The sequence below is a fragment of the Peromyscus californicus genome, unplaced genomic scaffold (assembly GCF_007827085.1).
Source record: "Peromyscus californicus insignis strain IS unplaced genomic scaffold, ASM782708v3 Scaffold_3__1_contigs__length_106647218, whole genome shotgun sequence".
Lineage (NCBI taxonomy): Eukaryota > Metazoa > Chordata > Mammalia > Rodentia > Cricetidae > Peromyscus > Peromyscus californicus.
Window position 1 is genome coordinate 19,595,370 of NW_026294551.1, and position 27,897 is coordinate 19,623,266.

The 27,897-nt window shown below is 48.9% G+C and overlaps 1 protein-coding gene across 10 annotated transcripts in view; it reads right to left on the reverse strand.

Moving 5' to 3' along the window:
- Hexim2 (HEXIM P-TEFb complex subunit 2) overlaps positions 1 to 26,583 on the reverse strand; it is a 28,757-nt gene extending 2,174 nt beyond the window's left edge. Inside the window, exons 1-3 of one of the 10 annotated variants that reach the window (XM_052755808.1) lie at positions 17,049 to 26,583; positions 15,512 to 15,615; positions 10,811 to 11,820 (exon numbers count right to left, since the gene is read on the reverse strand). In XM_052755808.1, coding sequence (XP_052611768.1) covers positions 10,942 to 11,820; positions 15,512 to 15,574 — 942 coding nt within the window. In that variant the 5' untranslated portion in view covers positions 15,575 to 15,615; positions 17,049 to 26,583 and the 3' untranslated portion in view covers positions 10,811 to 10,941. Of the gene's footprint in view, positions 1 to 10,810; positions 11,821 to 15,511; positions 16,356 to 16,547 lie in introns of those variants that run through there. The other 9 variants (XM_052755806.1, XM_052755803.1, XM_052755809.1 and 6 more) reach the window with 9 other exon arrangements.
- Between the last annotated feature and the right edge of the window lie 1,314 nt (positions 26,584 to 27,897).

A 27,897-nucleotide genomic window follows, 5' to 3' on the forward strand; every position in this document is an offset into this window, starting at 1 on the left:
CATATTGTAGTCCATTTGGTCCCATGACAAAACACCACAGACTGAGTAGTTTACAAAACACAAACAGATGTAGCCAGGCATAGTGGCACAGACCTGTAAACCCAGCACGAGGAAACTGAGGCAGGAAAATGGAGAGTTGTTTTTGTCTCAGCCCCCCGTCAACAACCCCATTCAGACTGATGGGTTAGACAGCCCTTCATTCTGAGTCCCTGTGATCTAGTCCTCATTGACCCGGCCCCCTGCTCCTAACACTGCCACACTGTGCAGTGAGTGTCCAGTACACAGTGGGGCCTGGCTGGAGTCTGTGACCTCAGTGCTCAAAGGGATGAGGCAGAAGGGTCAAGAGTTCCAGGCCAGGGCTACAGAGGTGGCTCACAGGGTAAGAATGCATACTGCTCCCGTACAGGACTGGAAGGCTTAGCACCACCCAAGGCCCTGGGGGACAATCCCTGCACCAGACCAGAAGCGGACGTGGCCCTCTGCTAGAGTCACGCACAGACTTGACTTGCTGTTGCAAAGCAGAGGGACAAGAGAGACACATCAGATGTGCATCACTATGTGAGCTGTACAGTGAAGAGTCGAAGGCTGAGGCGGACCGCCTGGGTTCAAAGGCCTCTGCAATCTCTTACTAGCACTTGGTCTTGGAGTACTCCTAATTCAACTGCTTCCTCTTCTTTTAGTTTGGTAGCCCAGGCTGGCCTTCAATTCACTACATAACCAATAACTAAGGGTGACCTTGATTTCTTTATCCCCCTGTCTCTACCTCAAGTGCTGAGCTCACAAGCCGAGCCCCCATGCTGGCTTCAATCTCTTCCCCTTACAGTCTGTCTGTGGGGATCAAATGGCAAGGAGGGGACATAGCTTATACTGGCTGGCATCGAGCAAGGGCTGACTATTGCTACTTGTTTCCTGTGTTACAACTGTTCCTCATGGGTCCCTACACAAGCCCTTTAGTTAGTTCTCTGAAACACTGTCTCTCCGTCTGTGAAGTAGGGACCTGGCAATCAGGCCCAAAGAAACCCAGATGAATAAAAACATCATGAACTCTCTGGAATGCTTCATAAATGAAGGGTGGTATTTAAAAGGAGGCTATAAGTGGGGCTGGAGGGATGGCTCAGTGGTTAAGAGTACTGACGTTCTTCCAGAGGACCCGGGTTTGATTCCCAGCACCCACATGGTGACTCACAACTCCAGTTCCAGGGGATCTGACACCCTCTTTTGACCTCCACAAGCATAAACATGGTACACAGATATACCCATACCCACATGCAAAATACCCATACACATAAAGTAAAGATAAAAATTTAGGCCAGGCATGGTGGTACATGCCTTTAATCCCAGCATTCAGGAGGAAGAGGCAGGATGATCTCTGTGAGTTCAAGGCCAGCCTGGTCTACAAAGTTCCAGGACAGCCAAGGCTATTAAACAGAAAAACTGTGTCTCGAAAAAGCATGCCCCCCCAAAAAAAATAATGAAATAAAAATTTAAATAATAAAAAAGGAAGGCTACAAGTGAAAAAGACTATTAAAGTGGCTGGGAACATAACTTAGTTAAGTACTTGCTGCAAAAGCCTGAGGACCTGAGTTCAGGTCCCTGGCACTCACATAAAGAGCCTAACAGTGGCCGGGACCCAGAATCCCAGAATCGTGCGGCTGGCACAGAGACATGAAGATCTCTGGAACTCTCGGGCCAGCCAACCTAGTGAGGTCCAAGTTCAGTGTGAGACCCTATCTCAAAATCTACAGTGTTCTAGTCTGCTTTCTGTCACTGTGATAGATGACACCATGACCAAAAGCAACTTGGAGAAGCAAGGTTTATTCAGTTGTTGAGGGAAGTTCAGGCAGGAACTCCAGCAGGAGCAGAGGCAGGAACCACAGAGGAACGCTGCTTGCTGGCTTGCTCCGCACGGCTTGTTCAGCTTGGCTTTCTACACAACTCAGGACTACCTGCTCAGAGGCTGAGCCACTGAAGAGGGGCTGGCCCTCCCACATCAATCATCAATGGAGAAGATGCTCCACAGACCACGCACGCCAAAGGCTAATCTGATGGAGGCAGTTCCCCAGCTGAGGTTCTGTCTTCCCGGGTGACTGCAGTGTGTGTCAAACGGACAAAACACTAAGCAGGACAGCAACTGAAGACACCCCATTGACCTCTGACCTCCACATGCACATATGCCACAGAGAGAGAGAGAGAGAGAGAGGGAGAGAGACAGAGAGACAGAGAGACAGAGAGAGGAAGCAAGTGTCCTGGCTAGTTTTATGTCAACTTGACACAAGCTAAAGTCATCTGAGCAGAGGGAACTTCAATTGAAGAAAGTCTCTGCATAAGATCAGGCAGCAGCCAAGCCTGTAAGGCATTTTCTTCATTAGTGACTGATGTGGGAGGGCCCAGCCCACTGTGGGTGGTGCCAGCCCTGGACTTGTGGTCCTGGGTTCTATAAGAGAGCAGGCTGAGCCAGCCAGTAAACACTAACTCTTCCATGACCTCTGCATCAGCTCCTGCCTCCTTCCTTTTGAGTTCCTGTCCTGACTCCCTTTGAGGACGAACTGTGATATGGAGAAGTAAGCAAAATAAACTCCTCCCCAAGGTGTTCTTGATCATGGTGTTTCCTCACAGCCACAGAGACTAAAACAGGAAGGAAAGGAAGGAGGAAGGGAGGAATGAGGGACAAAAATCCATGTGTGGCTAGTCTATGCCTAGCCCTTGGCAGGGGAGGAGATACAGGAGTTCAAGGTTACCCTCAGCTACACAGAGTTCAAAGCCAGCCTGGGCTACATGAGACCCTGTCAAAAGTAAATAAATATCAAAACTAGGGGCTGGAGAGTTGGCTCAATGGTTGAAAGCACTGGCTGCTCTTCCAGAGGACCAGGGTTCAATCCCCAGCACCCACATGGCTGCTCACAACTGTCTGTAACTCCAGTTCCAGAGGTCTGACACCCTCACATAGACATACACACAGGAAAACACCAATGTACATAAAAACAAAACAAACAAAAAAAATCAAACTTAAATCTAGAGCTATAACTCCATGTGATTGTGTCCACAGAGCTCACTATAATATGCCTGGCACAACACAGCCACTGTGTTATGGATTAAGTCATTACCCCCCGACCAGCGCCTCAGAATGTAGCCTAATTTGGAAATCAAGGCTTTGCTGGGGTAATCAAGTTAAAATAAGGCTATTAGGGAGGGCTCTAATGCAACAGGACCAGTGTCTTCTAAAAAGAGAGGATTTGGACACAGAAATGGATGCTCACAGAGGGATGAGGCCGTGTGGAGACAAGAAACAGGAGGCCTGGAGATGTAAGTCAGGAGTAGAGAGCTTGCCCTGCATGCACGAAGCCCTGGGTTTCATTCTTAGCACTAGGTGGGTGGGTGGGGATCTGGAGCAGTATACTGACAAGTTAAGAAAGATTGGGTTGGGGATTTAGCTCAGTGGTAGAGTGCTTGCCTAGCAAGCGCAAGGCTCTGGGTTCGATCCTCAGCTCCAAAAAAAAAAGAAAAAGAAAAAAGAAAGGAAGATCAAAAGTTGCCAACAAACTGACAGAAGCCAAAGAGGAGGCTAAGAAGGGTCCTTCTTGTATGGGCAGCATATCAGACCCCTGGCCTTAGGATTCTGAAACAGTGAATTCTCTTCTGTTGTTCTAAGCCAGTGGCTGGTCCTTTGTTGCAGGCCCCTTGAGATGCAAACACACCCAGTGTATCACTCTTGAATAATTACACGGTGCTGCTTCTATTCCTGATGACATGTGGCATCTTCTCACTGGCAGACTTCAGATCCAGCCAGGAACATGAGAAGGTGCCCTTTGGGTTCTGTGTATGAGTACCAGGGGCAGATAAGGCCCGATCTGATGCTGTTTGGTGCAGTGCCCATTTGTGCCATGGGCTCTGGGGAGGTGGAGAATGCGGGGGACACTGACTGACATAGGAGGCAAGGGTGATGTCGACTCTGAAAGTTCCAGTCGGCTTGTACACAGCACTTGCTTCCTAGACACCATTAGAAGAAGGCCCTGGGGGAATGCCCAGTCCAGGGGCCCCCAACCACAAGAAGCAGAAGTCACCACCAGCTGGTCATGGTGGCACACGCCTTTAATCCCAGCACTCAGGAGGCAGAGGCAGGCGAATCTCTGTGAGTTCAAGGTCAGCCTGGTCTACAGATTGAGTTCCAGGACAGAGAGGACTACACAGAGAAATCCTGTCTTGAAATTTAAAAAAAAAAAAAAAGAAAGAAAGAAAGAAAAGTTTATGAGAAACAAGGAATTTCAAGTAACAGTGAAAAGACTTTTTGACAGTTAGGGCCATAACTATATAAGAAGTTGGAAAAGTAAGCCGGGCAGTGGTGGCGCACGCCTTTAATCCCAGCACTTGGGAGGCAGAGCCAGGCAGATCTCTGTGAGTTCAAGGCCAGTCTGGGCTACCAAGTGAGTTCCAGGAAAGGCGCAAAGCTACACAGAGAAGCTCTGTCTTGAAAAAACCAAAAAAAAAAAAAAAAAAAGAAGTTGGAAAAGTAAAAATAAAAGTATTTGTGCGAATGTCACTCAGACTCTGAAACCCTGAACTAGAAGCACTTGCCCAGAAGGACAAGGTAGCTTGAGGATTTAGGGAGAGCCTATGTGAGGGGTGTGGGTGAGCCTGGAGCTACAGACACAGTCTGTGTGTGCCAATAAGGGTAGCTGGACCAGGAACCCAGAGAAAAGAGAACCCTTTCTCAGGGGAGAAGTGGAGGACTGGACCCATGGAGAACTGGGGGATGATAACATCTGCTCAGGAGGACTCTGCTTCCTTGTCACCTGCCCTCAGGCACAGAGCTCCAAAGGGCAGTAGGGTCTGGGGCCTCAGTGTTCTGCAGCTGGGAGCTGACCAGTCCAACCACACAAGGACAGACAGGGCTTGGCTCCAGACAACCTGAGGGAACCTGTCTGGATCCTCCCACTGAGGCAAAGGAGTCACAGAGGCGCAGGAAGACACTGGGAAGGGAGCCTGGAAAGAGAAGGAGCCATTTGAAAGTAGATAAAGAGACTCCTTCCCCTCCTTCTGTGAAAGCTGGGGCTAGGGCAGAGGCAGGCTCCCCACAACCTAATCTCTTCAGTAATGTTCCCCTGGCGCCACAGGGGCTAGAAGGGAGAAGTAGATGGACCCATCCTCCTTGCCCAAGGCAGGTGCCTTAGGGCTGACCTGGGGTGTCCCGTCTTGGACGGGTTCCAGAGATGGTCTCAGAGGCAAGTGGTCTCTGGAATTTCCAGGACCACAGACAGCTGGGATCCAGCAGCCAACTGGGGACCAGCTGCTCAGCTTGTCCCTTACCAGGCAAGCCTGTGCAGATCCACAAGGTTGACAAAGAAGTCTCTGTCTGGGGTAAGGGGATGGACTTTAGGCCATGGAGAAACTGGAGGACGGACAACATATCCCCTGTGCTCCCACCCTGTCCTGCAGGAAGGCCTGGCCTACTAGTCAGGCAGCACCTCCCAGCCCCTCAGAGGCCAGTATTTCGGGCAAAGGGGAAACCTTCTAGAAGAGATAAGGGACTGAGGGAGTGAGAAGAGCTCCCAAGAACCACTTTGGAATGGAGCTATTCATGATTACGCAATACCCAGAGAGTAGTAAAGTGTGTGGGCTCTTCCATTAAAACACTGCCCACACAGCTGGCACCCAGCTCAGCCCTTAACTTGCTTTCTCTTTAAAGAAGGGGAACACAGTGGTCAAGAGCTCAACCTATAACCAGGAAAAACTGCCTACAACCCCAGCTACACCCTCCATAGCAGGGGGTGCGGCCTTGGGCAGCTTTCTCAACCTCTCTGTGCTAAGGCTTCCTCATCTCAAGTGACTGACCCCAAACCTTACAGTATGAATCACCCTGTCCCTGAGGCGATAGTCCCTGCCTAAACTTGCAGTCAGGACCCAGGAGGATAAAAGATGGGGGATATATTTTTCAAGTCAGGCAGCATAGCCTTGCCTAGAGAGCCCAGGATCTCAGCCTGGGCTGAAACGCCTGCTCGAACCTCACGAATGAAAAGCAGTCTCTGTGAATAGAAGTGGAATCAACTGAGGGTCTGAGGACTCCTGTTCCAGTGCTCCTCTCTCAACAGCAGCCTCAGGGAGACTCTACTTTGGCTATGGGCAACCAGTCTCTTGCCTAGATGTAGGGGGAAGTGACAGGCATGTTCAGGGTGGTATGGTTATAGACATTTGAGAATCTCTCTAGGCTGAGGACACACAGGCACAGAAAGCAGGTGTGTGGCTTCCAGGGCTGGCTAAGAACAGCGGGGCTTGGGGAGAGAATAACTGCTTAATAGTTTTAGGGTTTCATTTTAACTGTGTGGAATCAGATAGTAGTGGGGTGCTGGGATGTATACATTGTGAATGGAAATGCCACTGAATTGCTCATTTGAATAGTACATTTCATGTTATATAAATTTACCATGTATTTTTGCTCTGTGTGTATGAGAGAGAGAGAGAGAGAGAGAGAGAGAGAGAGAGAGAGAGAGAGAGAGAGAGAGAGAGAGAGAGAGAGAGAGACCACATGTGTGCAGGTACCCACAGGAGCCAGAAGAGGGTGTTGGATCGCGCTCCTGGAGCTGAAGTACAGACAGCTATTACCCACTGAACATGGGAGCTGGGATCTGAATTTGGTCCTCTGGAAGAGCAGCAAGCCCTCTTAAGCACTGAGCCATCTCTCTGGCTCCCCCATCTTTGCTTTTTTGGGACAAGGCTTTTACATTCAGATGGATGACCTTGACCTTGTAACCCTTACATGTATCAGCCACTATACAGGTTTATGTGCTGCTGAGGATCTAACCCAGGGCTTCATGCACACTAAGTAAGCCTTCTACCAACTGAACTACATCCCCAGCTTTCCTCTTGTATTTAACAAAAGATAATGGTACCTAGAAGTCCCAAAATTAGAGAAAGGAGTAGGGATAGCAAGTACACAGGAGGATGCTACAGAAATGAGTTCGAGGTTGTGAGGAGGCTGGAAGGGATATTTCTCCATGGTAGGGAGGAAGCTGGATGTTGCAGGTAGAGGAAGCTGAGTTCCGTCCTCTGGACCAGGCTAATAGGCTGTAAGGAGAACCCCAGATGTCTGCTTCCCCTCCCTGACTGGAAGCTCCTGGTGGGTGGGGGCAGGGACCTCACCCCTTTCTGTTTCATTTCCAGAGTAACATCACAGGGTTCTCTTAAAAAAAACAAAAAAACAAAAACAAAACCCTGGCACCGATGGAATGAGATCGAACATGTTAAGCAGCAGCAGATTAGCCACTGCCCACACCAGAGAAGTCAGACTGGCACTCACCACCTCCAGGCACTGGGGAGACCTCCCAAGACCAGAGTGCCTGCCCAGAACCCTTGGTAGCTCAGCAGACCCAGAGGGCAGCGCCCCCTAGTTTGGGGTGGGGGAAGGGACTGAGGGAGCACCATGGGCTCCTTTGTCAGACCCAGGAAGGAGAGAGGGGGCAGCTACAGGAAGTAGGGGGTGGGAAGCTCCCTCCGGAATCTATCCCCCCCCACCTCCTCCCCTCCTCACTTGCACAGATCTTGCACATGCTCAGTGTGCCCATGAATTGGGTTGGCTGGGGGAGGGCACTGGCTGGCACCCCCACTTAAAGGGCCAGTGCCAAGCTTGCTGTTCTCAAGAGGGACAACAGAACCAGCTGCTCTGCCATTCTGAGTTCCTTCCTTACATCCACGATGCTTCATCTAGACCCACCCCATCACCTCTGCCCATTTTACTACCTTTCAGAATTGATTCCACTGCAGAAAGGGTCTGCCTATGGGGTACTGGAATTGCCACCTGGGATCAGAGAGTCCCTGAGAGAGGAGAGAGAGAGATCCGGCTAGGCAGACAAGCAGGCATGGAGGGATGCTTCCACAGTCAGTCCCATGAAGGAACTGCTTTGCAGGCCTCTCCTGGCCCAGTAATCAAGAGGTCAGGGGGAAGTAAGGCACTGAAAACTGGCTTTTGTTCTGAAAGCCAGTTTTCCCAGGTGTGGCGGTGAGGAAGTAGCCTTTGCTGTACACTGCGATAGAGTCCAGGCCTCCAGACCTGGCTGCCAAGGAGAACAGCAGAAGAGGAGAAGGGGGGGGGGGCATATGAAGGGGACTCACACCTGGCCTCCATCTTTCCCTAGTACTGAGTTCTCAAGATGGCTTCCTCGTCTAACACTGCTGACCCTGAGACTGGGGGACCAGCTGGAGGCCAGAGTTGATGTGACTTTCCTCACGCCTGACCCTTTCCCAGATCACACCCTTGCTTTGTTTTCTTCTTGCTCCACCCTGTCCATTGTCATCCCCCCCCAAAACACACACACACACACACACACACACACACACACACTCTGCTAGCTGCTAGCCTTGGGGAAACTAATTCACCTCTGTGCTATCCCGGCCAAGAGCCTTCCAGCCATTTTGTGTGTATGTGAGGGGGTGGAGGTGGCTGGCAGCTTTCCTGCCTTCCTCACAGCTCTTCAGCTCAGACCAAGAGGGGCCAGCCTCTTCACCTGCCCTTTGCCCAGCCACTTGCAATCATGCCACACATGGACCACCCTACACCTACACCCTGCTCCACAAACCTCCCCCACACACCAGTAGCCCTTTGGAATCTTCCCCTCCTTGTTTCACACACACACACACACACACACACACACACACACACACACACACACACACACACACACGGAGCGCCTCCTTGCCTCTGGGTAAACAACCTTGTCCTGGTCCTCCTTCAGCTCCTGGCTCCGTTCTGTGGAATGCAGCAGCTGGGAGGCTGCAGGCTTTGGGACCCAGGCTAGTGTACTGCAGGCCCCCCGGGCAAGCTATCCTGGAATCTGGACAGTCACTTCCTCTCTGAAACTTGGGTTTCCCATTTGCAAAGTGGGGGCGATCATTCCCGCCAACTGTCTGGGAATACAAGAAAAGGAGGCAAAACCTTTGACCAGGATTCTGGGGACAGATCCCTCAGCCTGGAGCTTCGCTTTCCCTTGAAACCAATTCCTCCCTCCAGTCTGGTGTAGAAGGTGCTGGCCAGGCCTGGGTGTGGCGGTACAGAAATAAAAGTTGTCCTGGCCATACACAGGGTTTGTCAACATTTCCATCCTAACAGCTCCCAGCCCTGAGCCCTTCCCTTGGCCAATGGGGTCGTTCCAAACCTCTGGAAGGGAAAGGAGGCTAGGTCCTCGAGGTCTCTGCTCCTCTCTGTGCCCGGTGCCTGAGACAGGGACTCACTGGTGAGCTCAATTCCCCGGTCACCACTGAAGTCATCCTCAGCACCAGTACCAGGGATGGTACCCGCCGGAGGTGGGGAGCACATTGCATTCTCTACACTGACCCCCCTCCCACTCCATCGTGGAGTCCGGCCTATAGCTCATACTTCACAGGGAACTGATCACACACTTAATTAGGCCAACAGGAGGAGGATGCCAAGGGAGACAGCAGGAAGGCTCTACAGACAAGCTCAGCTAAGGATCCACTTCCTGTCCCCTCTACCTTACGGCTTTATCTGCCAGCAGTGGATCTTGGGTGCTTATTTCTAAGTGTCCCTCCCAGAGGTAAGGGGATGAACTCTAATGACTAGCTTAGGCTGGAAGCCAGGGTGAGGGACTGTCAAGATCAAGGAGGCTCAGCCCTCTGAACTGTGGTGGGGGAACCTGGGAACAAGGTCTGAACAAACTCCAGGCTTGAGCTTTCTTCTCCCAGGGAGGCTTCCAGCTCCTCCAGGAGGGTCTCATTCTGTAGCACAGGCTGGCTTCAAACTTGTGATCCTCCTGCCTGAAGGCTGGAATTCCAGGCATTGTTCCCAGTCCCGCTATCATGCGGCAACTGAAATATCAGGTTCTGGCTGAACCTGGGGGCTCCTGACTGAGCTCCCCCTCACCTGCCCCCAACCTCTAACCCCTCAGGATGATTGCTCCAAGACTCGCGAGTGTACTTTGGGTATCCTGGAGAACTAATGGGAACCCATCTAGGAGCTGGCTGTCTCTTCAGGCTTGGACAAGGGGAAACTGAGACTTCTCTGGGACTGGGTTTACTCCATGCTTCCAGAATGCTAGGCAAATATATTACCACCACTAACCTATATCCCCAGACCACAAGTCTTTTGGTTTGTTGTTTCTTTTTTTTTAGGATTTTGTACTTATGTGTTTATATGTGTATATGCACGTACATTCATGTGTGTATGTGTGACAGAGGTCAGAAGCCGGCATTAGATCCTCTGGAGCTGGAGTTACAGACAGTTGTGAGTCATCTATAGATGCAGGGAACCAAATTCCAGTCCTCTAAAAGAACAGTGAGGTCTCTTAACCACTGACTCACCATCTCTTCAGCCTCAACGGAAGGATTTTGGCTGGGGTGTGCTTCAGTTGGTAGAGTTCTTGCTTAGCATGCGTTGGATGCACAGCCCAGCCAAAACCAGGCATAGAGGTGCACATCTGTTATCTCCGAACTCGGGAGGTGAATACAGAAGGATTAGAAGTTCAAGGCCGGCCTCAGCTATGAAACTCTTCCAGAATACAAACAAACAAACTCCAGAAAATGAAGAGGGCTGGAGGGATGGCTCAGTGGTTAAGAGCACGCACTGCTCTTCTAGAGACCCAGGTTCAGTTCCCAGCACCCACATGGCAACTCACAACTGTTTGTAACCCCAGTCCCAAGGGGATCCAATGCCCTTTCCTTGCCTCCACTGGCACTGCACACATGTGTTGTGCAGCCATACATGCAAGCAAAACACCCACACATAAAAATAAGTTTTTTTAAATACAAAGGAATTTTGAGTCTCAAGAACAGCCCTAGTGAAATCAATTCTAGCCACCCCCACTGGTTCTCACAAGGTCATTTAATTCCTCTGTAAAAGGTAAGATGACATCAGAGACCCAATCATGGAGATGACAAGAGGAAACTCTGACCTGTCTTAGAAGTTCTCAGTGGAGGGAGGGGTGCGGGGAGTAGCTTTCATCTGTCACCTGCCTCCCTGCGACCCAGCTGGCCTGCCTGGGTATGAAATGGGGCCTCATCCTTGGGCCTGGGGGTCCCTTCTGTGGCTGGCTTCTCCTGGTCACAGCAGCTGCTATCTCGGTTCCACATCTCGTTCTCCTGCCGAAGCCTCTGGTTTTCAGTCCGGAGCCTCTCCACCTCAGCGGCCAGCTCTTCCACCTGTTGGCAGGGTTGCCTGCTAGGGCGCCCCTGCAGCTGCTGGAGCCTCCGAGTTTCTTGCTCGGCCTGCGACAGCCGCCTCTCTAGATCCAGGTAGTCTCGCACCAGCTCCTGCTTGCTGCGGCCCTGCAGGCTCTCAGTGTGGTACCGCTCATAGGCCTCCGAGAAGTCCCTCTGCTGAAACTCCCCATGCGCTCGGCCCTGCCCATCGCTGTCCCCTGCCTCATTCTCCCCACTGGAGCCTGGGTGCGAAGGCCCGTGGAGCACATCCAAGTCAGGCTCCTCCAGGTCTCGGTCGTTCATGAGGAACTGGGTGGTGTTGTAGGGAGCCAGGGGCTGGCCTTTGGCGAACATCTCCTCGCGGACCCGGGAGGCCCTCTGGCTCTGCCTCTCATCTCGCTGCTGCTTCTCAGCCCAGCTCAGCTCCAGGTAAGGCCGCCAATGCCGCTTCCGCTTTGACGGCCGCCTGCGGTGCTTCTTTCGGGCCAGCACCGCCTCCACCGAACAGGGCCGGGGGCTCTGGGTCCGAGAACCCCTACTGCGACAACCTGAGCCACCCCCAGCTGGAGCAACACCTTCATCCTCCGAGTCAATCTCCTTTCCTGATGGCAGAAGCAGGGGACCACCAAAGTCATGAGGCTCAGTGGCTATCTGGGGGCTCGGCAGACCACCAGAGGTCTAGAGAGAGGAAGGAGGGTGAGTCACGTCAGGGAGGGCCTTTCCCTGGGAGGAGAATCCTTCCCAGCCCACCCAGCCCTCTTCTCACACCTGCCTCAAGTGGTCACTCTCCAGTCCCTCACCCTTTTACAATTTACTTAGTTAACCATCTTCCAGTGACTACTTCACCGTCACCGGTCAGTTCTTTTTCCTTTTTCTTTTTGACATAGCATCTCCATAGACCAGGTTGGCTTTGAACTCATTTGTGCAACCAAAATGAGCTCGAACTTCTGATCTTCTTGCCTCCACCTCCCAAATGCTGGGTTATAGACATATGCCACTAAGCCTGGTTTATGCAGTGCTGGAGATCAAATCCCAGGTTTCATGCCTGCTGGGTAGCCGTGAACTGAGCTATCCCCCTCCAGTTCATCACTGCCCATTTAAATGTCCAGAACCACACCAGACCTAGAGCAGGCATTCCACAAGGACTATTCAAATGAAAGCTAGGAAAGCTAGAGGTGGTAGCCTACACCTGTAAATCCCAGCAGGAGGGTGGATGAAGCCAGGAGGATCAGGACCTCAAGCCAGGCTCAGGGACAGCCTGGGCTACCTCAACACCTTCACAGCTACCCCCATTCAGAGGGATTTGTACTTGGTTTAATGCTCTGCTATCCTTGGAACTGAGGTCTTCCTAGTGCAACCCAGGCTAGCCTCAAACTCACCATCCTCCTGCCTCAGCCTCACAGGTAGCTGGGATTAGTAGCAGGCACATGACACTATAACTAGCTGTGAACTCAATAACTTTGTTGCAGCCAGAGCCCCGGACATGCTCGGCAGGAGCAATGTCACTCAGCTACATTCTTAACCCTTTACCTTTCGTTTTGAAATCGAGTCGCACTAAGTTTTCCAGGCTGACCTTGAACTCGTTCTGTTCCCAGGCAAGTCCTGAATTTACATATAATCCACCTGCCTCAGCCTCCAGAGTAGCTAGGATTATAAGCCTGTGTTACCAGGCCAGGGTTTGAACTTGCTAACTTTTGAAAAGGGATTCCCTGCCCCCTCCCCGAAAACTATAGAACTAAACCTGCTTCCAGCTCTTTGCACAGCTGATCCTTCCTATTCCCTGTTTCAGTTCTACTGCCGACTGTGAAGTGATGCTCCCCATGAAGACCCTATGGAAACTGCCCGCCTCCCTCCCCCCCCTCCCCTCCCCAGCTACTCTATCATGTCACACAGGTAACAACACAGATAGCACCTAGCATATTACCATTTACTGGATATCTTCATCCCCTGAGAATGTGCCATTTTGTCCCTATGCTCAGTAAATATGAGTTTGTTTCTCTCTGTATGTGAGAAGCAGCAAAAGGCCCTAAACAAGGAGAGGTTGCGAGGAGATTCTGGAACTTTGAAGAGGTAGAGAAAGCATCTGTCAATCCCAGCACTTCTGGACAGAGCCAGTAGATCCCTCAGTCTGAAGCCAGCCTGTCAAGTTTGAGGCCAGCCAGGGCTATACAAGGAGACCTTGGGAGAGGGGAGGGGGAGGGAAGAAGAGCTTACACAAAGGCATCTGCTTATCTGTGTGGTGAGGGTGGGAGTCCTGGGTGTCCGGGATAGGGAACAAATTACTCTAAGTTTGTGGTTTAGGAGATTTCTAATAATAACCACAGTCATTGGCATGCTGTTTTATACAGTACAAATGGCATCTGAGCAGGGGTTCCTTTTTAAAGTTTTGTTACATTTACTTACTTTGTGTGTGTACAGACACACTCTAACGACATGGCTGGAGTGTATGTATGCATGTGTTTGTGTGCAGGTCAGAAGATAATACGGGAGTTGGTTTCCCCTTCCTACCGTGTAGATCCTGGGGTTGAACTCAGGTTGTCAGGCTTGGTGCAAGTATTTTACCTGTTAAGCCGTCTTGCTGGCCTCTGAGTAGGGGATTTTAGGGTTTACACTGGGGGACAAACTATTTGCAGCCTTTTAAGAGCAAGGGTATAGTATATGAATATATACAGGTGTTGATGGATTGTTTGTGGGGGAGGGTTGTTTGGGAAGCAGTCTCACTTGGTAGCCCAGGATAGTCTGGAACTCATTCTGTAGCCCAATCTGGTCTCCAAGCCTCAGCGTTCCTGCCCCAACCTCCTGAGTGCTGGGATTACACGTAGGAAGCGTCATGCTGCCTGTCTTACTATATGGTTTAAAGATCCTAAGGGGATTTCTCGGGGGTGGAGATATGTTGTGAATTGTTTCTTGTGTTCCTTCACCTGCAGGAAGATCACCAATCATAAGTGACTGGCCTCGTCCCACAGGTGGCTTGGGCCAACTAACATGGATCTGTTGCCCATCCTAGAGAGACGAAGTACTGGACATACAAATACAGGATGGCTTATTTGTATGCTCACAATCATTTACCTGTTCCCAGCCCTCAGTCCCCTAGTGATTCTTGCCCCAAACCAGCTCTGTGTCTCAGCTTAACCTGTTGTCTCCATGCTGTCCCTCTACCGCCAATATCACTGTTTAAAATAACCTCTGTAACCTGCCTGAGTCACCCTCTCGTCCTCCCTGAACCTTCCAGCCTTGACATGCCATGAATTTCAAAGTCTAAGAAATCCTGGAAATGGCTAGGTAGGATGGGTCAAAAGCTTCTCTGAGCCAGACATTGTGACACACACATATAATGCCAGCACTTGGGAGGTGGAGGCAAGCAAATCTGAGTTCCAGGGCAGCCTGGTTTACAAAACCAGTTCCAGGACAGCCAAGGCTGTTACATAGAGAAACCCTGTCTCAATAACAAACCAAACAAACCGACAGCGAGCTACAAAGGGCTAAGACGTAGCTTAGGGATAAAGCACTTTTCTAGCATTTGCAAGGTCCTGGGTTCAATCCCAGCAATGCAAAACCCACAACAACAAAACAACTCTCTGAGTCTCGCCTCTTTACATTTTGGAAGCGTGGGTAATGAGAGAATGGGTAAAGGGGTTAATGAGAGAAGGGCATGAGCTGGGGCCCTGTGGGCTCCTGTCCAGCCCACAAGGTGCCATTTCCTGGGGGCTTTAGGATCTTTCTCTCCTCTGAGTTTTTCCTGCCTACCCCTCACCCCCTTTAGACCAAAAACTCTTTTCCTGTTTCATTCTTGGTTCTCAGCCTGGAAAAAGAAAAGTGAAAATATACAACCAAGTTATTTGACCTTGAAGTGACTTGTCATTAAGTGAGAGGCAAGGTTCTCTGACCAGAAGACACTGAGTTTAAACTGGAATTTTGTTACTTATAGGCTGCACGACTCTGGAAAAGTTATTGCAGCCCTCAGAGCCTTAGTTTCTGACAATCGGAAGCGATTCCTACCTTGAAGGGCTTTTAGGAATTCATGAGATACCACTGAGTCACATTCTGGCCTACTTCCCAGAGCTCAGTGCAAGACTCATTTAAAACACTGGCTTTCTAGTTGGGTGTGGTGGTGCAGGTTGTAATTTCAGCACTGGTAAGGCTAAAGCAAGAGTGTTGCTGCAAGTTCGAGGCCAGCTGGGGACACATAGAAAGACCCACCCCCACATCACAAACAACAGAAATAAAATAAAAGATACCGGTTTTCTAAATCTACCAGCACATTTGAAACAAAAAAAAACCCTAAGATTTTAGCTGTTTAACCCTAAGATTTTAGCTGTGTGACCCCATGTTTAGGGTTCTCAGATGGCTGGGAGGGGTGGGTACTTACCTTCGCCTTCTCCAGGGCTGCTGGTGACTCTGTGTTAGAGCTGGTATGGTTCAGAGTGGCCATCTTCTCCTACTCTTTCAGTAGATGCTTCTAACTAGTATCACCTGCTTTGAACAACAACAGAAACCTAAGTCCTCGGGCAGAATCTGGTTGGTCAGGAATTGCTTGCCCTAGCAGCAGCAGCAGCAGCCATTTTGTGGCCCCAGACCTGCTCGCCCTCGCTTTCAAAGGCAGGCCCCGAAGGCTGCTTCCATACCCTAGTTTTCACACCTCTAGCCAGCAAAGGGTCAAATGGGACAGGGAGACCATCTCCCTAATCCTGTTCCTCGGGCCCCAGGCCTCCATTCTCCTAACAAGTGAAGACCAGGCTGGCAGTTAGGAAGGCAGGCCTAAGTTTTTCCCCCTCGACAGTGAGGTAGAAACTGCTTGGGGAAGCCGGGGACAGGGTGAGTCTGCGGCTCCTGGAAGCCCCTGTCTTGACCGCCTTCAACCTCTCCAGGCTGGGACCCGGACAGAAGCTACAGTTAAAGTCTTTTTGTCTACAGGGCCTGGATGGCTACCCTCCTGCCTCAAGGGACGGGGAAATGGAGGAAAGAAGTCTTCATACTCCATGCAGCTGACAGGGAAAACATGGATTTCTTGGAAGAGGAGAAATAGTCATGGAGGGAGGTTTTAGCAAAGGTGGGACTGACCTATTTGCTGTCAAGGGCTTAGTGTACACCACTACCTCTGTGTGTCTTTCTGTGCGACCGCCTGTCCATGAAATTCTCAACGCCTCAGCCCTACCTCTTGCTGCAGTAGCAGCAGCTCTGGCCAAGCCGCTCAGGCACTAAGATGGGGGGAGATGGGGCGGGGGGGGGGGGGAGGGGGGGGAGGCGGACGAAGAGGACAGCCTGGCAGCGCAATGACTGCTGGGGGTTGTAGTTCTTCCACGCTAGGAACGCTGCCCAGGATACCTTCAAGCTCCCTTACGTCAATAACCAGACCCAGGAACGCCCAAACCTATCTGCTTTTGCGTGAAACCTCCCGCGCTCACCAGTCTCTCCTTTGATTGGGTCACCTGTCTGTCAATCTTCTCACTTTTGTCAACAACTAGCCGTGCGGAAGCACAACTAGACCCGCCCTGCCAGAACTCAATTAAAGAGTTCATTGATGGCGTTAGTCTCCACCAGGAAGAAAAATAGGTCCGGCGGGGAGGGGCGGGGCCTGCGCGCGGAGTGATCCCTAGCTTTGAGGAAGGCGACGAGCAGCTCGGTGGCCGCCGCCGCCGCCATTTTGGGCTGGGAGGAGGCAGCGGAGGGACTCGCTGCGCAGTGAGAGCACCCCATGGGGGGTGGTCCGGGCGCGGGGAGAGGCCGGGCCGAGTGGGCTGCCCGAAGTGGCGGCTCCGGGAGACGGCGGGGAGACGGGTCGGGGGCCGGGGAGGGTGAAGGTTGGTGTCTCCCCGGCCGAGCCCAGTCCTCAAACCGTCCCGGCAGCCCCGCTGCCCCGCAGCCCCGCAGCCCCGCCTGTGAGAGCGGGGCTTTTGGGTCATTACCGCGTATTTCCCGTGATCCCAGCAGAGGAGAGGCCAATAAGACGGCTTCCCCTTTGCTGTGCTTCCACCGGGCCGCGGGTCCTGAGGCCGAGCTCTGCCAAGGCCTCTCCCCACCCCCACGCATTCTGGGTATGGCTGCCAGGCCCGGCGTAGCTAGACCCCCGTCTGAAGGACGAGGTGGGCGCGACGCCAGTTGGAGACACTGGCTCGCAGGGACCGGCCGAGGTTGCCGCTCTGGCCGCACGTCCTCAGCGGTGCTGGTCAGCTGGAGGCTCGGAGGGCGCCCGGCCGGATTGCACCCACCTCTCCCCACCCCCATACACCAAGTCCATCCCACCTCTCGGGGCCGCGAAAAGCAACAGCCCTCTAACTACTATAGCAACCACCACCTCCCCTGGGACCAACTCGATCCGGGCACGTGGAAAGCTCGGGCTCAGTGCTTGGAAATCTCTTGAGCTCCCTTGCCCTCAAGATTTCTCCCATCGAGCCCCATACTCCCCCCCCGATGGCCTGATCTCGAACGTCACCAGCCACTTTTGGAAACTTCTAAAGTGTGCTGGCCCACTTCAAAATTTTACAACAAAGGGATGGGGTTCTGCCCTTGGCAGGGTTGGAACAGAAAATAATTCAGAGTCACCACGGTCCAGTAATAGAAATGGAGTGGCCCATTTCGGATGCTTCAAAAACATCTGTTTGCGTTTTGAAATCCGAGCTGTAACTTATGGGCGAAATGGCTGTGCTACAAGGGAAAAGCGAGCTAATTCCAGTGTGATCTTTGTAAGCCTACACAATGTCCCGTTGACAGTCTTGTTCCACAAACTAAAGAGTGTTTTCTGTGCCAATGTTCCATTGTTACTAGAGGCATACATATCTCCTGTGGATGTAGAAGGTACTTAAGTAGAAAGGGCAGTTTTGATATACTTTATGTATGTGGTATATAGAATTTAGGGGAGACATTTCTTTGAAAGAATAAACTTAAAATTATAGCAGTGCCAGCATTTAAACGACTGGCATTTGATGTGATGTTCTCTTACTGAGTCACAGATTCCTAGAGCTTTCCAGGCTACACCTTCAAATGATAGTTTTGTAGTTCAGCTGTCAGTTAAAACTGTGTCCAGGTAGGCTCTGGAGTAGGTGGCTAACTAGGCATTGGTATCTGTGGGCACCCTGTAATGAATTTTACTAGTTATAGAAGGTCTCATTCCTAGGCCTTTGCTTTAACAGTAGGACCCATGAAAGTTTCTTCAAAGTTGAAGGACTGCTCCCTGTATTAATAAAAAAGTCTTTCTGGCTGGGTGTGGTGGATCTCTTACAAATTCGAGGCCAGCCTGGTCTACATAGAGAGTTCCAGGCCTGCCAGGGCTACATAGTGAGACTCATTTCAAAATAAAAAGGTCTTATGTGATGACTTCATAGTTGAAACTAATTTCTTCCTGTGTCCCTCAGATGCTTTGAAGGAAAAAAAATCTTACAACCAAAAACTAGCGTTCTTTTGGTTTTTTGAGATGTCTTACTCTAGCCCAGACTGGACTCAAACTCAGGGTATTCCTCCTGCCTCAACTACATGAGTGCTGGAATTACAGGTGTGAGCTACTATACCAGGCTGTTTTTCCCCTTGCACTTTTGAAACAGTTTCAGATAGCCCAGACTGACCCTGAACTCCTTGTGTAGTTTAAGCTGGCCTTGAACTTCCTTCCTCCACTTCCCAAGTTCTTGGATTATAGGCATGTGCCGCCACACCCAATATTATTTACTTTCTTTGTGTGTGTTCATGCACACATGTGGAGGTCAGAATTTGTGGCAGTCAGTTTTTCCATCACCTGTGTTCCTAGGGTGAGAACTCCTGTTGTCAGACTTGGCAGCAAGGGCCTCCTAATGGGTCTGTCTGCAGGGTTTTATTACTATTGTTGTTATTGTGGTTGTTTGCTTGTTTTTTTCAGACAGGGTCTCTATTTAGCCCAAGTTGGCCTGGAGCCATCTGTTTGAGCCCCTCAAGTGTTCCCAGGTGTACACCACTGCTTCAGTTGTGATTTAAGATTAAGACAGGGTCTCCTGGAGCCCTGCTGGCCTGGAACTCTTTGTAGCCAAGAATGACCTTTGAACTCCTGATCATCCTGCCTGCACTTCTGAGTGCTAAAATTACAGGAGTGTACCGTCATATACAATTTATGTGGTATTGGGGATTGAACCCAGAGCTTTGTGCATTCTAGGCAATCATACTTCCAACTGAGCTTTATCCCCAGCCCCCATTAGAGTTCTTAATTCAAAATGTGAACTACATTTTTTTTTTGAGACATGGCCGTATTCTGTAGCCCAGGCTGACCAGGCTGACCTAGACCTCATTTCATAGACTTAAGTTAACTTTTTTTTTTTTAATGTTGTATCAGGAGAAACAACATTTTATTTGTTTGTTTATTTATTTATTTATTTATTTATTTATTTGGTTTTTCGAGACAGAGTTTCTCTGTGTAGCTTTGCTTTGCACCTGTCCTGGATCTCACTCTGTAGACCAGGCTGGCCTCGAACTCACAAAGATCCACCTGGCTCTGTTCAGTGGCCTTAAATTCATAGCAGCCCACTTGCCTTAGCTAGGGTTCCAGGTATCAGCCAAGTAGCTAAACACCTGTTTAAGAACTCACTGAAGCATCAGTGTACTGTCCATCCTGTAGTTCCATCTGTAATGTTCACTTTACCCTGATCAAGAAAAGATGAAGAGCCTGGTATGGTGGCTCATGCTAATCCCAGCACTTGGGAGGCAGAGGCAGGAGGAATACCCACAAATTGGAGGCTAACCTTGGCTATAGTTTTAGACTGTCTCCAAAAGAAAAAAGGAAGCCAGGCGCTGGTGGCGCACACCTTTGATCCCAGCACTCTGGAGGCAGAGGCAGGCAGATCTCTGTGAGTTCGAGGCCAGCCTGGTCTACAGATTGAGTTCCAAGACAGCTAGGGCTGTTACATAGAGACACCCTGTCTGGAACCCCCACCTCCAAAAAAATGAGGATGTAGTTCAGTGGAGGAGCATTTAGCTTAGCATGCACAGGAACAGAGAGTTGGAGTGGGGGATGGGTTAGAGAAAGATGGCATGAACTTGGTAGGAGTCTAGTCATAGGAGCTGAAAGGGGGCTTCGAGGTTATCTGTGGTTCTTTTGTCAAGAGTCTATTGGAGGAGGCCCCTAGACTCCTGTGATTCATCCTCCATTGTGAAGCAATCTAGTTAAACCTTTAGATGCTACTAAATGGCAATACTATACCAGGTGCAGAAATGTGTTACTCATTTATAGTTGAAGGCTTAACCGTACTTAAGGATGACACATGAGCTTTTCCATTCCTTGATTTTAAATAGTTGGGAATAGCTGGGAGTGGTGACTCATGCCTGTAATCCTTATACTCAGGAGGCTGAGGTAGGTGATTGTCATATTGGACACCATTCTGAGCTACAGTGAGACCCTATCTTAACAAACAGTGAGAGGGAGAGACAGCTCTGCCTTTAAAGTATGTAAGCATGAAGACCTGAGTTCAGTCCCCAGAACCCAAGTAAAACAAGTTGCTAGGGGCCTGGAGCAATGCTCAGTAGTCATGAGCACTTACTTCTCTTAGTGGACTGGGGCTTCAGTTCCAGGGCCCTTCTCTGACCTCCCTGGGTACTAGGCATGCATGTGGAGCAAATACATTCATGCACACAAACACTCATAGACAAAAGAAAGATGCCAGGTGTGGTGGCCCATTTTTTTAATCCCAGCATTTTGAAGGCACAGGCAGGCTGAACTCTTCTCTGCCCCGCCAAGACAGGGTTTCTCTCTCTAACTTTGGAGCCTGTCCTGGAACTTGCTCTGTAAACCAGGCTGGCCTCGAACTCATAGAGATCCCCCTGCCTCTGCCTCCTGGGTGCTGGGATTAAAGGTGTGCATTACCACCGCCCATCTTTAGGCTAATCTCTTGAGTTTGAGGCTAGCCTGGTCTACAAAGCAAGTTCAAGAACAGCTATGGCTACACAGAAGAAACCCAACTGGGAGTGGGGGATGCTAGAGAGGCAGGATCTCTGGTGTTTGCTGACCAGGCAAACCTGAGTGTACTTGGCTAGTTACAGACCAATAAGAAACCTTGTCTCAACTAAGTAAATAAGAATATGTCTGTGGGAGATAGCACCAAAGGTTGCCCTCTGGACTCCGTGTGCATGTGTATTCACGTGCCCACACGCATGTACCTGCATACACATACACAAAGTGAATACAGACAGTTCTCAGATAGAGCAGGTGAGGCTCATGAAGATCCTAAATGCCTCAGGCTCCTAATTTGAAATGGCAAACATATCTTCCCTCCCAGGCGCTGCTAGTGACCACTCCTCTGTACCTGTGCAGACATCCCTTTCTGCTTCCGAAATAGCTTCTTCCGAAGCTCTGGGGGTCTGGGAATGGAGCTCTGATGGTAGAGTGCTTGCCTAGCACACACGAGCCCCTGTCCTTCCCCTCCCGACCAATAAACTTATTAGCACATATATAAGACCTGCCTTACCAATATATGGCTGTGGCGTACACCTAAGGGAAGCCATCTAAGGAAACTGAGTAGGGTCAGTGTCTCATGGCACCAAAGCAGTTGTCACTATAAAGTAATTGACATTTTATATTTACCTGACTGGCCAACTCCTAGAGACCAGTCACGCTATAGGATTCATAGGCAGAAGTGGAAATGCTTCTCCAAATTACTCCTAGTTACCGATACTTGCTTCTGAAGAAGATACTTGCTTCTGAAATATTTATGCTTCTGTGTGTACTTCCCATGATCCACCCTTCCATCCATCCATCCTTTTTTGTTTGTTTTTGAGACAGGGTCTCTCTGCATAGCCCTGGTTATCCTGGAATTCAATGTGTAGACCAGGCTGGCTATGAACTTAATACGTAGCCAAAGCTGAACTTGAAGTCTCCGTTCTTGCCCTGCCTTCCTGAGTGTTTGAGTTCCATGTGTACCACCATGTGGTTTTTTTCTCTTTTCAGATTGTTTGAATGTTACTAGGCTAAGTGTACATTATTAAGAACTAAACGGAAGATGTTCCTTCCAGTCCCCAATTTGATATCTTGCTTTTGCCTGAAAGTTGTATTGGCATTTTCCAGAGATGCAGAATTACATGTTTAACGTATCCTCCGGGGGCTGGAGAGGTGGCCTCAGTGGTGAAGAGTACAAAGTGCTCTTTTAGGGGGCCCAAGTTCATTTCCCAGCATCCACATCAGGTGGCTTACAACTGTTTGTCCTCTGTCTCCAGGGAATCCAACACCTCTGGCCACTAAGAGCACTTGTACTCATGTTCACACACCCCTACACACAGACACATGATTAAAAATAATAAAATCTTAAAAGAAGGCTTCAGAACTCCATTAATTTCCTCCTGTAGCCTTCTGGAGGCTAGAGCAAGTTCTGTTCATTACCTTATTGGAGAGGTGTTGGTCATTTCCCTCATATATGGAAATATTCTGTTCCCCAAAATACTGTGCACCCTAATAAACTTATCTGGGGTCAGAGACAGAACAGCCACTAGACACAAAGGCTAGAAAATGGTGGCACTCACACCTTTAATCCTAGCACTCCAGAGGCAGAAATTCATCTGGTATCTCTGTGAGTTCAAGGCCACATTAGAAACAGCTAGGCATGGTGACACATGCCTTTAATCCCAGGGAGTGGTGGTAGAAAGCAGAAAGATATATAAGGCATGAGGACCAGAAACTGGAAGCATTTGGCTGGTTAAGCTTTCAGGCTTCTAGCAGCACAGTTCAGCTGAGAGCCATTCGGATATGAGGACACAGAGGCTTCCAGTCTGAGGAAACAAGATCAGCTGAGGAGTTGGCCAGGTGAGGTTAGCTGTGGCTTGTTCTATCTCTCTGACCATCCAGTGTTCACCCCAATAACTGGCCCCGGGTTTGATTTTATTAATAAGAACTTTTAAGATTCATGCTACACTCATATTCTTATATATTTGAAGTACCCCAAAATTCTTACATTTTGCTTCATTGTAGAAGAGTTTTTTGGTTGGTTGGTTTCGTTTTGCCTTTTATTTTGTTTTTTCAAGACAGGATCTCACTATGTAGCCTTGGCTGTCCTGGAACTCACTCTGTAGATCAGGCTGGCCTTGAACTCAGAGATCCACCTGCCTCTGCCTCCCAGTGCCATGGTTTTAAGACAAGGTCTCACTATGTAGCCCTGTCTGGCATGGATCACAGAGATTTGCCTGCCTCTTCCAAGTGGCTGGGATTCAGGAATGTAGATTTTGTTCATTGCAGACCAGTAGCCGTGTGTATGTGCTGGGGAGATGAGTTAGTGGTTAAGAGCTCTTGCAGAGGACCCCGGGTCAGTTCCTAGCACCCACACAGTGGCTCATAACTGTGTGGGACTCCAGTTCCAGGTGATCCAACACACTCTTGACCTCCACCAGGCATGCACATGGTGCATACACATAAATGTAGGTAAAGCACTCATAAATTAAAATTTCAAAAATAGAGATGGGCTTGGTGGAGCATACCTTTAATTCTAGCACTCAAGAGTCAGAGGCAAGTATATCTGAGATTTCAAGGCCAATTTGGTCTACATATTGAGGTCCAAGCTTGTCAAAGCTATATAGTGAGACCTATCTCAAACAAAAAGGGACAGGGGCTAGATGTGGTGTCAGACAGCTGTAATTCTAATTCAAGGCCAGCTGTGGCTACAGAGTGAGTTTGAAGCCAGCTTCGGTAGCACGAGATCGTGTCACAGCAGAACTAGATTATATATATATGTATATGTATATATGTATGTATATGTATATATATGTGTGTGTATATATATGTGTGTATATGTAGATATATGGATAGAGGTAGAGATAGGTAGATAGATGAGTATGTATGTATGTATATGACTTCTGAGGTGACCTTAAAATTCCCTTCTGAATTTTTACTTTGTGTGTGTGTGTGTGTGTGTGGTGTATGCATATGTGCGAATATGCATGCAGAGGCCATAGAGGTCAGGTGCCTTCCTCTTTTGCTTTACACCTTATCTTTTGAGACAGAATCTCACTGGTTGGCCAGCAAGCTCTGGGGAGTGAAAGTCAGGTTCTTATGTTTGAGGATCAACCACTTTATCACTGAGCCATCTCCCCAAACCCTGAATTTTTGCTATTCCTGAAGAAACAGTTTAAGGTAGGTGTGGTTTGTACTCCCAACACTTGGAAGGCCAAAGCAGGAGGATTGCTGAGAGATGTATGCACCATCTTATTCTTGTTCAGCACAGTGACTCTTTAAAAAAAAAAAATAAATAAAACCAGTAGCACTGCTTTTGGGAATTGGAAAAATCACACTAGATTTTCAAGACTTATCATTACCAGTGTCCTGTAGCAGCTCAGCCTTTTGAGTTTTGTTGATGTGGAAAGGTTTGTTGTAGAATCAGAGTTACTGTTCATGTTGTTAGATAATTTTTTCATAATTGAATCTCCTCTTTATAAGTAAAATTCAAGAAAAAATTTATTAAAGTAGTTTTGTTTTTCTGAGACAAAGTTTAGTGTAGACCAGGCTGACTTTAAACTAGGTAATTGAGGATGACCTTGAACTCCAGATCCTGCCTCCATTTACAATTCCAAGCACTTAAATTGAAGGTATACCACCACTATACCACCACGCCCTGTTTGTAGGTTGCTGGGAGTTCTAGGGACTGAACCCTGTATGTTCTACATACTGAACTAAACCCCCCAGCTCTTGGGACATTTATAAGAGCTAAGATAATTGATCTGTCTAAAACAGTCTTTGTTTCTTCAATAAGAACCCAAAGGTGCTGGGTATAGTGGCACATGCACTCGGGTGGCAGGTGGCAGGTGAATCTCTGTGAGCTCAGGCCTGCCTGGTCCACAGAGCAAGTTCCAGGACATCCAGGACTACACAGGGAACCCTGTCTCAAAAAAAAAAAAAGTTTTTCTGAGTTAGTTGTAATGTGTATACCAGTCTACTGGGGAGGCTGAGGTAGGACATGGCTGGAACCTAGGAATTGAGACCAACCTGGACAACATAATGAGACCTGGTCAAAATAAAATAAATTAATAAATAGCTGTGTGTGGTGGTGCTGCCTATAATCCCAGCACTCTGGAGACCTACAGAGAGGTGAATCACTGCAAGTTCAAGTATAGTTTGGTCTACATAGTGAGTTGTTTAGGCCAGAGCTACATAGCAACATCCTCTCCCAAAAAAACCAAATAAATAGGATTAAATTTGAAAATATTTCTGAGTGGTGGCACAAACCTCTTATCCCAGAGTTCAGTAGTCTAAGGCAGGGGAGTTACAAATTTGGCCTATATAGCAAGACTCTCAAAAATAAATGTAAATATTAGGGTCCAGTGAAATAATTCGGTGGCTTTCACTGACGGTGGCCTCCACCAAACCTGATGACCTAAGTTGGATCCTCAGGACTTGCATGGTAGAAGGACAGGACACCTGGTGTCCACAAATTGTCTTCTGACCTTCACTCGAACGGTGTGGCGTGCTTACACATACAAATAGGAGGCCTGGAGAGGTGGGTAAGTGCTTACTAGAACTTGCTGCTGTTGCTGAGGACCTAGGTTTGGTTCCCAGCACCCACATGCCAGCACACAACACCTGTATGTAATCTGGATCCGATACTTTCTTCTGGCCTCTGGACACCAGGCAGGCTTGTAGTGCACTTACATACATGCAGGCACACAGACACATAAAAATAAATCTTTCAAAAACAAAAACATTACATTACTTTTCATTTCTTACACACCAGAAATTTATATTTTTTGTGAGAGTATCGTGGAATTTTATTGCAGTCATGGTATGTAAATGTGCAGTTACTCCCTTCAAGAAAAGAGCCAGTGCTGAGTCTGCTGACTCATGCCTGTAATCTCAGCATTCAGAAGGCCGAGGCAGGATTGTCCTGGTTTTGAGGCTAGCCTCGGGAAAGAGTAAGACTGCATCTCACAATAGTGACAAAAGCCAGCCAGGCCATGGTGGTGCACACCTGTAATCCCAGCACTCGGGAGGCAGAGCTAGGTGGATCTCTGTGAGTTCGAGGCCAGCCTGGTCTACAGAGCAAGATCCAGGACAGGCACCAAAACTACACAGAGAAACCCTGTCTCAAACCCTCCCCCCCACCAAAAAAAAATAGTGACAAAAGCCCACAAATTCAAGTGCACTTCAGGACCTCCGTATAAGTACTTTTATCAATTATAGTCAGTTTTTGACCACATTGTGAATATTTGTCAAACATTAGGCATGTAAGTAGGTTAAGGCAACATATGTAGGTGTTTAGAATTACCTAGAGTTCTGTTTTGGTTTTTGTTTGTTTGTTTTTGAGACAGGGTTTTTCTATGTAGCCCTGGCTGTCCTAAAACTCACTTTGTAGACCAGGCTGGCCTTGAATTCATAGAGACCGCCTGCCTCTGCTGCCTGGCTGGGTTTTGGTTTTATTATGAACTCACAGACATCTTCCTGCCTCTGCCTCTGGAGTATGGAGTATTGGGATTAATGTTTGGTTTCATATAGCAATCATTTGATAAAAATTTTTTTTTTTTTTTTTTTTTTTTTGGTTTTTCGAGACAGGGTTTCTCTGTGTAGCTTTGCGCCTTTCCTGGAACTCACTTGGTAGTCCAGGCTGGCCTCGAACTCACAGAGATCTGCCTGGCTCTGCCTCCCGAGTGCTGGGATCAAAGGCGTGCGCCACCACCGCCCGGCTGATAAAATTTTTTAAAAGACAATATTTTTATTAATTTCATGCATGCATTCAGTGTTGTGATTTGATCAGTTTCCTCTAACTCCTCCCAGATCTACCATACCACCTCTCAATTATTGATTGATTGATTGATTTGTTGTAGCCTGCTGATTCCAGTTTGTACTCCCATTTGTACATCCATTGGGGCATGGTGGACCTGCTAGGTGCCACATCCCTAGACAAACAAACAAAAATTGCCAATCCTCCCTCCTCAGTATTGGGTGGAGGGGGGGTGTTGATCCCTTGTCTCTTTGTGCTGGAATGTTGACGCCTTGATTTTCTGAAGGTGCACTATTAGGTTGTAGGGTTTTTGTTCTGCTTTTAGATTCTGTGGAGTCCTTTTGTTTTTCTGCCTCCTGTGTCCCCAGACCTGGAGATCAAAACCAGAGTCTTGGTGCAGGCTAGGCAGGCACTCTGCCACTGAGCTGCAACAGCCCCAGCACAGTTTCTCTAACTTTGAAGTCATTAGGGTAAAGTATGGATTGGTTTTTGTTTTGATGATGCTGAGTATTGATCCCAGTGCTAGTCAAGTGCTCCAGCTGCTCTGTCACTGAACTGCATCACAAAGCCATGGTTTTAGGAGATAAGCTTCTACCATATAGCTCAGACTGGCTTCAGACTCTTCTATTTTCCAAGTGTTGGACTATAGGTGTGCAAATAATATACCTGGCTTTAAAGTGTGTTTATTCATATTTTCCCCAAGTGAAGGATTTTTTATTCTGGGTGAAGTGGAAAGTAAACCACTGATCAAATATGCAACTGTTGTGTTCTTGAGAGAGCCAATAACGATTGCTAGAATTGACAAGTGCAGGCCCCCACACCTGACTTTTTTATGTGGGTTCAGGGAACAAACTCAGGTTCTCAAGCTTTCATGGCAATCGGTTTACCAAGTTACTATGTTCCCTGCCCCCTCCCCCTTTTATTACTTTGAGACAGGGTCTCACATAGCCAGCCCAGGCTGGCCTAGAACTTGCTATGTAGAGGACAGTGACTTTGAACTTCTGATCTTCCTGTTTCTACTTCCTGAATGGTGGGATTACAGGCATGAGTACATGCCTGGGTTATCAAACTCAAGACCGTGTACACGATAGAGAACCACTGTGCCAACTGA